This window comes from Natator depressus, chromosome 6, assembly GCF_965152275.1.
Source record: "Natator depressus isolate rNatDep1 chromosome 6, rNatDep2.hap1, whole genome shotgun sequence".
Classification (NCBI taxonomy): domain Eukaryota; kingdom Metazoa; phylum Chordata; order Testudines; family Cheloniidae; genus Natator; species Natator depressus.
Window position 1 is genome coordinate 119,442,472 of NC_134239.1, and position 13,939 is coordinate 119,456,410.

General features: G+C 47.8%; 1 protein-coding gene across 1 annotated transcript; it reads left to right on the top strand.

Moving 5' to 3' along the window:
* Nucleotides 1–317: 317 nt before the first annotated feature.
* L3HYPDH (trans-L-3-hydroxyproline dehydratase) lies at nucleotides 318–9,327 on the top strand. The gene is made up of 5 exons (XM_074957199.1): nucleotides 318–807; nucleotides 3,235–3,404; nucleotides 5,332–5,454; nucleotides 6,060–6,197; nucleotides 7,969–9,327. The coding sequence occupies exons 1-5, from the start codon at nucleotides 318–320 to the stop codon at nucleotides 8,092–8,094; spliced, it is 1,047 nt and encodes a 348-aa protein (XP_074813300.1). The 3' UTR covers nucleotides 8,095–9,327.
* Nucleotides 9,328–13,939: the final 4,612 nt, after the last annotated feature.

The window sequence follows — 13,939 nt, forward strand, 5'->3', positions numbered from 1 at the left end:
CCCTACTGGGGGCGGGGTTTCACATCCCCCATCCCGCTTGTGGGCGAGGCCAGGATAGCCCCGCCTACCTGAAGGCGGAGCTCCTTGCGGCCTCTCGCCCGGTTGGGCGAGGTTTCCCCGGCGCTCCCACAATGGGGGCCCGCTTGGTCGCACACCCGCCCTTATGGGCGCGGTTACCGCGCAAGTCCCACCCCGTTGGTGCATGACGTCAGGCGGACTCCGCCCATTTGGGCGTGGCCAGCCTGGACCCGACAGGCTCCATTGGTCCTGCCCCTCCTGGGCGTGGCCGCCACGCGGCGCTGGTGGGGCGAGCGGCGATGGCGGCGCCCGGCTGGCTGCCGCCCCGCGCGCGGGCCGTGGTGCGCGTGGTGGACATGCACACGGGCGGGGAGCCGCTGCGCATCGTGCCGGGCGGGCTGGAGCCGGGCCCCGCGGGCCCCACGCTGCTGGCCCGGCGGCGCCACATGGGCGCGGAGCTGGACCACGTGCGGCGGCTGCTGGTGCACGAGCCCCGCGGGCACCGCGACATGTACGCGGCGGTGCTGGTGCCCAGCGAGCTGCCGGCCGCCCAGCTGGGCGCGCTCTTCCTGCACGGCCAGGGCTACAGCACCATGTGCGGCCACGCCGTGCTGGCGCTGGGCCGCTTCGCCCTGGACGGCGGCCTGGTGCCGGCGCCGAGCCGCCCGGAGACCGCGGTCACCATCCACTGCCCCTGCGGGCCCGTCACCGCCTTCGTGCCCTGGGACGGGCAGCGCAGCGGCAGCCGCGTCCGCTTCCACAGCGTGCCCGCCTTCGCCGCCGCCGCAGGTACCGCCCCTGCCGCGGGGAGACCCCGGGCTCCTGTTCCTCAGAGCCGGAGCGCCCCTTGTGTGGGTGATCCGCCTCTGTGGGACCCGCCTGGGGCGACCCCCGCCTGTGTGGCACCCCTGAAAGCCTGACCCCTTGTCTGTCAGCCCCCCAATCGTGGTGTGGGAGCGCCCCTTGTCTGGGTGATCCCCCTCTGTGGGACCCGCCTGGGGCGACCCCCGCCTGTGTGGCACCCCTGAAAGCCTGACCCCTTGTCTGTCAGCCCCCCAGTCGTGGTGTGGGAGTGCCCCTTGTCTGGGTGATCCCCGAGCCCCCCTCTGTGGGACCCCCCGGGGCGACCCACGCCTGTGTGGCACCCCTGAAAGCCTGACCCCCACTGTCTGTCAGCCCCCCAATAGTGGTGTGGGGGCACCCCTTGTTTGGGTGATCCCCGAGCCCCGCTCTGTGGGACCTCCTGGGGCGACCCCCGCCTGTGTGGCACCCCTGTGACCTCCTGTCTGTCAGCTCCCCAGTTGTGGTGTGGGAGTGCCCCTTGTCTGGGTGATCCCCAAGTCTTGCTCTGTGGGACCCCCTGGGGTGACCCCCGCCTGTGTGGCATCCCTGAAAGCCTGACCCCCCGTCTGTCAGCCCCCCAATTGTGGTATGGGGGCACCCCTTGTCTGGGTGATCCTCGAGCCCCCCTCTGTGGGACCCTCATCCACTGGAGTCTTGGGGAGGGGTGCCCCTGTTCTCCCCCCCCCCGACTGTACTGCCCCCACGGGTGAAAGTGATGACTGTGTGCATGACTAACAGCACTAAACCTGCTCTCGCTTTCCCCACGTCTGCCCCCACCCCGGGTGTGAATTTGTGAGGTACCTAGGGAGGGGTGTTATGGATGCTTTGGTTCTGATGCTGCAACCAGCTTCAAGCATGTGTGCTGGCCCCTTGCCTTTGGAAGCAGGTGGCAGCGTCAAAGGGCGTGGCAGGGCTCTGGCAGCCAGCAGACTTTCTGCAGAAAGGATTATAGTTTGTGCCCTGCATGATGCTGCCACCTGAGCCCATATTGGGCTGGCAGCCTCCAGCTCTGCAAAACGGAGTGCACCCTTATTCCTGGGAATTAGAGTGGGTAATTTAAGACTGTGTAAACATCAATAGTTTGAAGGAGAAAGCTTGTCCAAGATTGGTGTCTCTTGGTCTGCAGGGTAGTTATGGAGATACCATTTACTGAGATCACTCCAGAAAACAGAGGAATGATTTGTTTTTAACTTTGTATACTCCACTCATTAAGGGTAGGAAGAGGACAGGCAGGTGAATGTTTTGGTGGGGAAAGGGGTTTTTTAATGAAGTCTGTACCTACTTTTGACTCCACAGAAGAATAGACCTAACTATGGATCTGCCCGATGTTGAAATTGGTGACCAGGTCGAGAGGATGAAGAACTCTGCTTTGTAGGGCTCTCTGCAGATGACCTACCTAATGTTTCTGAGACCCTTTATTAAGTAACAAAAGAGCAGAACTTCGGATAGATTAGAGACTTCACAATACCTGCAATATTTTAGGACGATATGCTATCCCAAATTTGTGTCTTCATTATTGCATAACCATATTCAGCTTCTGTAAGTACACTAGGAGTCACTCACACTCTTCAATCTGATGGTCTCCTGCGTTTTGCTATTTCATTTTGCTACTGCATTAATTCCTTTAGCTGTTCCGCTTCCTGCCCTCCAGCATCCTTTCCTTTCCAAGACTCCTTGTTTCCATTTTATATCTGCATCTAATAATTGGTCTACTCACTGTCGTTTGTTTTTTGGTTTGGGTTTTTTAATATTTCTAATGATTGAAACTCATGACACGATTTCTAGCATTGTGTTCTTTGACTTTCCTGTGGAGTTCTGTGCCATTCACTTGCTTTAGCATCTAACTATATTTACATCTCACTTCAAAGTAAATCTGACACTGTAATTAAGTTGATTTACCCTACTGTGTTTGTTGGAATCCTTCTGAATTGATTGAATCTGATTGCATTATCTTGCATTAATAAGCATGAGATAAATTGTTTTTAAAAAAATCTAATACTTCTAATTTGGAAAGAGTACAGTCTGTATAGTTGGCCAAATTCAGCTCAGCAAGGACAAGGACAAATTGTTCCCTAATTTAGAACCCAAACTGAACCCATGGATTTTAACAGGACAGTTTTTCCGTTGACTTTAATGGAAGTTGGATCAGGCTCTTATAAGACTCAGTACTTACCTCTCTTTATCCTTTGATGTCAAAGTGCTACACAAAATTATCCTTGTTACTATGCTAACAGTTGCATTAAAATCAGCAACGTTGCACTGGGGTGTGAATTAGGATAGAATTTGGTTTCCCGTGTTTGGGGGGGGATAATGTTATCCATATATGTTCATGCACGGTTCTGTTTGCTTTTCCCTCTCTCCTGTTCTGTTTAGATGTGACCGTTGATGTTCCTGGCCATGGGAAGGTGGTGGTTGATATTGGATATGGTGGTGCTTTCTATGCCTTTCTCAGTGCTGAGAGATTGGGATTAGATGTTTGTTCTTCAAAGACTCAGGATCTTGTAGATGCAGCAAGTGCAGTAACAGAAGCAGTAAAGAGACAGGTACAGAAGATGCCAACATATCCCAAATACTTTTCTAACAACGTAGTAATATTGCAGGGTTTTTCTTAGAGGAGACTATTCATGACGTTGGAATTCTATACCTGAAATTTAAAACAAAGAGTAAACATCATAGTAGACTTTCTCAGGTGTTTATGGGTGTGACTGTTCTTGCCCTGTTAATGTAATTTTACAGTTTAGTTAACTTAAACTGTTGATTATCTTGCTAGAAATGTGCTGAATAATCCAGATAGCCAGAGGTGCTGGGAAGTGGGGGAGTTTGTGTCCAGCTGCAAATACAAATTTTTTTAAAATGCAGAAAACACACATAGCACAACTTGCTTCAGGAAACATAGGCACTGCCCTTCTGGATCAGACCAAGGTCCACCCAGTCCAGTATCCTGTCGCTGTCAGTGGCCAACACCAGCTGCTTCAGAGGACGGCATAAGAATCCTGCAGTAGGCAGGTGTGGCATAGTCTGCCTCCCACATTAGGTCTCAGCATACACTACTGTGAAGCAACTGCATTGTTGTGTTTTGTGATGTGTCTAGCAAGATTAAGAGGCGTGTACGCCATATACCTATCAAATACACGCCCGTCACATTAGGTGCTGAATGCAAATCATTTATTTGTAGAATTGGGCATTACTCATAGCAGGTTAATTTAATGTTTTCTTCACTGTGGAAGATGTTATGTTATAACTTCTCCATGTGATCAATATTCTGTGTTTTTTTGACACAGTTTCTATATCACCCTTTAAGGAAAAGCCGCCGACACAGCTACCGCTGCTCAGGGAGGTGGAGTAATTATGCCAACGAGAGAGCTGTCTCCCATTGGCATAGAGTGTCTGCACTAGCGCCACGGCTGCATCGGTACGGCTGCCTCGCTGTAGCCATTCTAGTGTAGACTAGCCCTAATCCAAATTCAGAGCCAGGGCTGAGGACTCTGGAGTTGCTGTTTCCAGTCTACTCTACTGCCTTCTGAATGATTGATCTTGCTAAAAAGTGTAATATTAGCATATTTTTAGTTTGAATTTTGTATTTATGTCTTCTTAATGACTTCAGGAGCGCCCATATCTAGCATCAAATTGTCTACTGTAGTCTGTTTAAATGTCTGTCATGTTTGTGCGTGTCCCACCTCCCACTCAACGCACACATCCCTGTACAACCCCAGGCAACAACAGCACACTGATGGTTTGTAGTCAAGCAAATATTAGACCTGAAAAATGCATCCTGAACAGAGCTTAGGAAATCAGTGAAGTCAAATCTTGAAGAAATACCTGAGGGTTTGAGTTGCACACGGGAAATTCCACAGTTCCACGATGTCTGTAGTCTTAAGTGAACACAAGATAAAAACAGGTTTCAGAGTAACAGCCGTGTTAGTCTGTATTCGTAAAAAGAAAAGGAGTACTTGTGGCACCTTAGAGACTAACCAGTTTATTTGAGCATGAGCTTTCCTGAGCTACAGCTCACTTCATCGGATGCATAGCATATCGTGGAAACTGCAGAAGACATTATATACACACAGAGACCATGAAACAAGCAGGACAGTGGGGTGGGAGGAAGTTTTGTTTCATGGTCTCTGTGTGTATATAATGTCTTCTGCAGTTTCCACGATATGCTATGCATCCGATGAAGTGAGCTCTAGCTCACGAAAGCTCATGCTCAAATAAACTGGTTAGTCTCTAAGGTGCCACAAGTACTCCTTTTCTTTTTTCTTTTTACAAGATAAAAAAGTTGCTGTCCTGACTAATGAGCCTCAGTTGTTACCTGTGGGGTAGAAACAAATGTGCCCAAGAGTCGTTAGAATGGCACATTTATACCTGTGTGCGCGCCCACCTCGGTCATCTTGTAAAAATCTTACTGCAATTTAATTGAAAATATTTGATTGTTGTATATGTCTGTATATCCATTTTGTGTGTTGTTCCTAGTTTAAACTTCATCACCCTGATAACGAAGAGCTTGCTTTCCTCTACGGTACTATATTAACGGATGGAAAAGATGCATTTAGTGATGAACCAACAACCAACATCTGTGTGTTTGCAGATGCACAGGTATGAAAACATGCTACTTTAAGAGATACAAGATAAGTAATGCCTGGTCTGTGTGTCTATTAAGAATGAGTTAAATTCTCTCACAGTGCTGCAAAGGCATTGTCTCTGAAGTGTCGTCTGTTCCTTAACAGTAAACTCTTTCAGTACAGAATGAAAGCAGGTAAATACTTCTGAAAACATGAGAGAGGCTTTCAGTAAGGATTAAAATTGAGTTTAGTAGGTAGGACTCTCCCAGCTGTCACATGGCAATGATCCAGAGAATAACGGTTGAGAGAATTTAGTTGCTCTGGATTCTGTTAGTGATTATCTGCAAGTGTTACAGACCTGAAAGTAACATGAAGGTTTAATACTTAAGTAGTAATTATGAATATTGTCAAACTAGGATCCCTCACTCCTAGTATTCTGCCAAACAGAATCATAGTCTAAAAGTGCCAGAACCCACTTAGTTTCTTTTGTGCTTCTCTCAGCCTGTCTATTTACAGAACCCCAGAGCTAGGAAATGCCAATGTCTGTAATGCTATGGACAGTAGGGGGAGGCGTTTCTCGTGTTTTTGTAATAAAAGAGAAAAATTAAAAGCTAACGAACGTTTTATTTTTTAATTTAGGTCGACAGAAGTCCGACAGGCTCAGGCGTAACTGCTCGCATTGCCTTACAATACCATAAGGGACTCATCCAGCTGAATCAGACCAGAACCTTTCGAAGCAGCTCAACCGGTTCCTTGTTCACTGGAAAAGCAGTGAAGGCAAGCAGCAAACCTCTTCTTTTCTGTGTATTTTAAGGTGTTTGTTGTGAATTCTGTGCTCATGCCAGTGAGGAACTAACAGCACAGGCTTAAACCAGGCATAGTTGCACTATCTACAGACAGCTCTGCCGCTGTAGTCACTTCTGATCTGTAGCATCCCTATCGTTTCAGTCCTGGGCCTGTTTTGAGCAGAGATTGCAAGTCTTGACAAATTGTGTGTCGGAGAGCAGTGTGTTATGGATAAATAGGGATGAAGATTCACCTGACACAGTAATCTTTCCATTATGATCATAGGCTGTACAGAAAGGAATAAACAATATGATGATGAAATTCACAGATGATACAAAATTGAAAGGACCTGAGGCTGGAAGAATAATTCAGAGACCTAAAATAATTAGGAACATAGGCAGAAAATAACACAAATGGGGGCAGGGGCGGAATAATCCAAAACAGACATTGTGTGTGACAAACCGAAGAAGTGGCACTGCTGAAAGAGACTTGGGGGTGACAGCCAACTCCAGATCAAAGATGAACTTGAAGTGAAAGGAAAAAAGACCAGTGCAGTTTTGCACTGTATATACAAAGGCTCCTCATCAGAGGAGGGCAATATTTGTATGGCTTTCGTATGGCTACAGCTGGAATCTTGCCTTCTGGGCACTTGTTCTCCAAAAAAAGATTTCTGAATTGGAAGGAGTTGAGTGAAGAGCACCAGCAACGTGGGCTGGTGGGACTGACTTACAAAGAAGATTGGGTTCAGTTGAGTAACAATTAGCGAGAGACATAGGAGGCTGCATACATTGGAAGGAGGCAAATGGGACGAACTTGGGATGGGAAAGCTTGTGAATGTCAGAAAAATTTCCCCAACAACTATTGGACTAGGAAAGGGAAGGAGCCATGTGTCTGGGGCAGGCTTGCCAGAGGTAACTGCAGTTCCATTTAAAGTGCAAAACTATTGATTAACAAAACCAATAAGCAAACCCCACGATCTTAGGCCATGTCTACGCTACCACCTATGTCGGTAAAACTTATGTCGTTCAGGGGGCTGAAAAAAACACACGCCTGAGCGACATACGTTTTGCCGGAATAAGTGGTGGTGTGCACAGCGCTATATCGGCGGGAGAGCTTCTTCTGCCGCCATTCATTGGGGTGGTTTAATTATGTCGACGGGCGCGCTCTCTCCCGTCGTCGTAGAGCGGCGACACGAGAGATCTTACAGCGGCGCAGCTGCGTTGGTGCCGCTGTGAGGCCTCTAGTGTAGACACAGCCTTAAACTGTGATTTCTGTTCCTGCGGCAATAGTGGAGCCTTTCCTTGACTTGCCTTGCCTTCCTGGAGCTCCCCGCAGAAGTCGTCGTAGGCTGCTATTTCAAGTCTTTTATACAGCAGCTATACACTTCTTGCCTGTTAGCTGATGGCTCAGTCCAAGCTAGGCTGGCCTGTGCCAAATAGAAGCCATTATCAAGGTGTGGCTCAGTAAGGCCTAGTCTACTCTTGAAAGATAGGTTGACATAGCTAGTCGGTCAGGGGTGTGAAAACACACTCCTGACTGATGTAGCTGTGGGTTATATCTGCGAGTGACTCTGTAAGTAAACAAAAGCCCTCTGACTGTAACTGCAATTGGTAAGAGCTGAGGAACACCCAGAGAAGCAGTGCCATTGGTGACCCAATTTTATTGTACTCCGCTCCCTACTGTGTAGTAATGCTCTTTTGTAAACAGGGAAGAACCCCCTCAAAGCCCATTCAGTTTAAATCTAAACCTTTTCTCTTCTCAGGAAGCAAAGTGTGGGGACTATAACGCTGTTGTGGTAGAAGTCTCAGGAGAAGCCTTTTACACTGGAACAGCAGCCTTCGTTGTTGAAGAGGAGGACCCGCTGAAATACGGATTTTCTCTAAAGTGACCTTTGCCATCACTCAATTGCCAGCTTTTAAGTAGTAACCAATATCAAAAAGATGATCTTTGTAATCTGTAGGGGGGAAATATAAACACGCTGTATTTACTTAGCTCATATTTTCCTCATAGACTGCTGCAGCTATGGGTGGTTAAAAACAAATTCATTTAAATATCATAGAGCAGAGCTTAAAAAAAACTTTCCTGGTATCGTGATTACTTGTATTACAAATAAAGATCACAGGCCACGTTATTCTGTAGTGATTAGCATGTATTATACAAGTCTGGGTCTGTTTGAAACTGCATTTACAATTATATTTCAAATGCTAGATAGTAAACAAAGCGAAGCTTGAAGGGACAATTTCAAATGTAAGTGCCTCTTGTAAAGACATTATGTACTTTAAACTCTACTTCAGTGCAAGGATTCTGTTAAAATGCAGTATTTTGATCTCCCATTTTTCTTGTTTTAATTCTTGTAACATGGCCTCCGTCACTGATCTTAAGCGTTTCACAGTCATTGTTTTTGGCTCATTTGCCCTGACTTGGTCATCTCACTTTAACTACTGTAACCTGTCTGGCCTGCTTCCTTGTTCAGATCTCTTAAAAGATACCAGAGCTGAAGTTATCTTTCCTGCTCTACAAACATTACCCCTGTCAGTGGGTACTTTCACTGACATCCTATCTCAAGTCACTTCGTATTCAGGCTCCTTGTCATGACAAACAAGGGGCTACCATGCCTCTGCCTGCTATTCATCTGTCTCCTTTCCGCATTCTTGGCATTGTGCCTTTTGATATGCTGCCCTCTGCACCTGGCATAGGCTGGGTCATACTTTGCCAATACTTTTGTCCTTCCAATCATTTAGCCTCCATTTCTTCAAATATGATCCCTCCTTACTTCTCAGTAATCCCCACACTATCTTCAGATATGTAGTCCAGTGTCCTCTTTGTTTCAGATCACAAATCCGTTGGGGGCAGGGAATGTCTCTATATGGGCTAAATCCTAATCCCAAAGAAGTCAACAGTAAAAATCTGACTTCAGTAGTGCCAAGATTGAGCCGTATGTTTGTAGCACTACATAAATCAATATGCAATCCACTGTTGTGGTTGGATGTAATGTACTAAATAGTAAATAATGCCTTTCATTTGTATAGCTAGACCCTTCATAATCTACTGCAAGCTAAATCTAAATTGTGAGCCTGGATTCTGTGCTACCATGATAGAGCAGACTAGAAAAAAATGTGGCAGCTTGATATAAAAATGCTAGTAAATATGATGAATTGGTACAATCCAACCCTAGTGCCTGATAAACTCATTTTATACTGTCCCATAAATTCAGATTTTATATTTACAATGCATATCTGCAGTTGGCTGGAGAAGCTGGTGGCTTTAACAGCTAGTTGAGACATGAAACTGTTTGGCACCTAGGAAAGTAGTTTGGACTCTTGGAGTAAGTGCTTTAGCTAGAAGTTTCTGTTGAAACTGTTACCTATGAAACAGTTAAACTGATGCTGAAATCTATAAGTGATTTTAAGAGGTGTAACGCCCACTGAGATAACTGAGGTCGTTCACCCTCCAAGTTTTTGTTTCAGGATGCCTGCAGATTCAGGAAAGCAACACTACTCATTTTGCTCTCAGGCATGTTTTCAATGTTATCTTCAAAACTGCAAGGACTTGATATCTTTCTCATCGATTTCATCTTGCCCTTTAAAACCACAAAAGTGTTATGAAACTCAGTTTCATAAGACCTCTTTAAAGTCTGCTAAGTCATTCAATGCATGCAGGACTGTTTAACTTAGCATTTTTGGAGGGGGATTATATATTTTAATTGCTACTATGTGGTGTATATATACATACAATGGAAAAATACAAAGAGCATGAGGCTTTGTCTGCGTGGGAAATATACTTCAATATAACATAAGATGTGAATTTAAACTGCTATAGTTATACGAGTATTGCCCCCAGGTGGATGCTCTTATTCTGGTTTAAGAGAGACTTTTTCTATGGTTTAGCTTATTGCTTAGGAAGGAGTTTAAGCTATATTGAAAAAAGGCACTCTGTACCAGAATCAGCATCCACCTAAATTATACTGCTGTAACATAAAATTTCCCTGCGTTGACAAGCCCTTAGTAACAAATTAGATTAGGCCTTGTTCAGATGTGCTGAGCAACCCTAGCTCCTGTCAAAGCCAAATGGAACTGCAGGTGCTCAGCACTTCTGAAAGAGAGGTAATTTGTTCCTCAGTTTCCCCACTTGTAAAAATGAGGGCAATAGGAGTGGGACCCCTGAAGGGACTTAGGCATTGCAATGCTGAGCATCACAATGCCTACTTTAGCTGTGTAGAAAATTAGGAACAACACTGTGATCCTCAAAGCCGAGTTAGGCAACCAGGCTCTCTAGACAGTGGATGGGAAGAGAGAGGGGGGACTTTAGAATGTGATCCACAAAAGCCATTGTGCTAGGCACGGAGCTGCCTAATCTAGCCAACTGGAGATGCTGATCAGAGGGGGGATTGTGCTAAGCCCTGCCACACTCTAAGACTGGGCTGCCTGGAGATGCCTAGCTCTGCTTAGCGATCCATGAACGGGCACCTGCAATCAGGCAGCTTAAATGCCTAATACTCACTGGGCCAGGGAGCGAGATTGTCTAGTGGTTAGGGCCCCCATGTGGGAGATCCCAAGTCCAGTCCCTGTTACAAAATGTTTTATTTATCTACAGTTGAACAGCTTCAAGGGGAGAGACTGAAGAAGCCCCCCTGCCCATCAGAATATCCCAGGTGCTTTTTTAAAAAACCAGCTGCAATGAACCAGGCTATTGTAGTATCAGAGTAGATACAATTGGTGGCATACTATGATGTATGGTTTGCTGGGACAGGTCCTCAGTTGATGTCAATTGAGGCCAATGGAGCTATGTCAATTTAGGCCAAGTGAGCATGTGCTCCTCTGTAGCTAGGTACCGATGTGGGCCTCATCGTTGTAGCAGAGTGCCTGTATTTTGTTAGGCTTGGTGGGCCAAATCCTGCAGTCCATACTATGGTAAATCAGGACAAAGAGGCAGCAAATGAGAAAAAAACATCACAATCACAGCGTTTCTGAGCCAGAGAAATTCTTGGATGCGGTCTGGAAAAAAACAGAGTCAAATTAAAACTCCATGTACGTTTTAAAAAATGTAAAAATATATATTGAATAGTATCTAATATCTACATTTGAAATCAATCTCTCTATTAATTTCAATGAAGAATGAGTATCTTACTGTTTTCAGTGATGTTGCAGCCATATTGATCCTAGGAGATGAGACAAGGTGGTGAGGTCATATCTTTTATTAGACCAACTTCTGTTGGTGAGAGAGATGCTCCTAGCAGGCAAATGGCAGCTTCCATGGAACAAGCTAGGAGATATCCATAGTTTGAAAGGAGTTTAGGCATTGAGGTATTTCTTAATGTTTGTCAATTTTAATTTAGCTCTAGGGCATATTTATCCACCTATAGAATGCACAATAGGAAAACAGTGGAATCGTCCTTTAAAAAGCTTAACAATGATTTGAGCCAATCTGATTTCGGCCTTTCCTATCCGCTAAGTCTATGGCTACAGCGACACAAACTTGCCGTGAGCTAGCATGAGTATAAACAGCAGCGTAGCCAGGGTAGCACATGAGTAGCAGCAGCAGAGGGCATGGCTGAGCTATGCCTAAAACAAACCGGCTGGAACCTGGTGGGTATGTAGTGGCCCAGTGCCTCTGCTGTGGCCAGGGGCGGCAGGTTTCTATAATTTTTTGTGGTGCCCAGAATGGTTTATCTTCAAAATGTTTTGGGCTAGATCCACCAAAGGCTCAGAACTACAAAGCCTAATATTTAGGCACTCTGCTACCTAGTGGAATCCACAGCCACAACCAGCACCTGTCAGGGGTGGTCAAAGTATTCTGAGTCCTGCCCCTGTGCAGAAGGTTGGACTAGATGATTTCTTGAGGTCCCTTCTAGCCGCACATTGATTCTAACAGTTAGGTGCTCAGGCTCCCTATATAATCTATGGGGAGAGATAAGTGCCTAAAAAAGGGATTCACAGAAACCAGCAAGCTAAGCGGGCAGCTACCCTACGCTACCACTAGGAAATGGTGAGGGCCGTGGGTGTTAGCCTGCCCCAAAGAGAGCCAGGTCAGCCCTTTTTTACAGACACTCGTGAGGGTGGTATCTGTGCCTTCCCATATACACAATAGGCCAGTGTTCAGAGCACTGCCTGATTCAGAGCCAGGCCTTGAACCCAGAGCTTCCCCTCTGAATGCTCCATCCACTCGGCTATAGGGTAATGTCCTTATTATCAGGGGTGTTGTATGTAAGACATGGGCGATGATTTTTCCACCATACGTGGCACTGATGAGGCCCCAGCTGATGACTGTCAGAGATGATGGAGGTATACTCAATCCTGCGTTGGGGGCTGGATGAGATGACCTCCTGAGGTCCCTTCCTGCTGACATTTCTATGACTCAGGGGTGGATCTCTTTTAATCCCGCCTCTTGGAGCGGCTCCACTTTGTATTAATACTTGAATAGTTATTGGGCCAGTGAGCGAAAATTACACTATAGCCAGTGGTTAGCAAACGCTCCTGGGAGACCCAGGTTCCAGTCCCTGCGCCAATGACTAAGTCAATGGTCCCCAAACTGGGGGGCGCACCCCCGAGGGGGCATGGAGGAATGTTTGAGGGGGCACGTGGCAGGGCCCAGGCCAACCCCTATGGGGCGCCACTCAGTCCAGCTCTGTCCCTAGTTGCAGCTCGACTCCGCCCCCTATTCTTCCCCCACCCCAATTGCAGCGCCACTCCACCCCATCCCTGCACTGCCCTCAGCTGCTCCTCCACTCTGCCCCAGCCAGCTCTGCCCTCAGTCCCGCTTTGCCCCCCGGGCCAGCTCCACCTCTAGCTCCAGCGCCTCCCCCAGCGTCAGTTCTGTCCCCAGCTCCACCTTCGACTCCCCTGCTGAGCCAGCCGTGCAGTAATGGAGTGGGGCACTGACAGCTTCCATTACTAGTGAGGTGCGGGGGGGACACGACAGGAAAAGTTTGGGCATCACTGGACTAAGTGAAGCAGCTTCAACAGGAGAGACACAGAAAAGCACATGCACGCACACCCCCTTCCCCAGGCCCCAGTGATTAGGGCGCTCACCTAGGAGGTGGACGATGTTGTTTCAAGTCCCTGCTTCAAAGCTGGCAGTGTGGGGATTTGAAACTAGGTCTCCTACGTTGTTGGTGCGGGCTTTAACCACTAGCTATTGGGCTTAGGGAGGCAGGAAGGGGGTACCATCACTAGGGTTGCCAACTGTCTAATCACGCAAACCCAAAGACCCTTGCCCCGCTCCTTTCCTGAGGCCTCGCCCCTGTCCTGCCCCCTTCTCTGAGCCCCCCCACCCTCACTCACTTTCACCAGGCTGGGGCAGGGGGTTGGGATGCAGGAGGGAGTGCAGGTTCTGGGAGGGAGTTTGGGTGCGGGCTCTAGGCTGGGGCAGGTGGGTGGGGTGCAGGAGGGGTCAGGGGGTCGACACTTACCTCGGGCAGCTCCTCAAAGCAACCGGCACATCCCTCTGGCAGCAGCTCCTAGGCAGGGGGAGCCGGGGGTGGGGGGGGTCTCCACATGCCACTGCCTGCAGGTACCGCCCCCGCAGCTCCCATTGGCCGCAGTTCCCAGCCAGGAGGCAGTTCCCAGGAGGCAGCATGTGGAAACCCCCTTCCCTACTCCCAGGGTCCACAGGAATGGTGCTGGCCACTTCTGGGAGCAGCGCAGGGCAGGTAAGGGTGGAGCCTGCCTTCACTCCGCTGCCACGCCAGCCTGTTAGTGCCCAACATCTGGTCTGGCTGAAGTAGCCACTGGGCG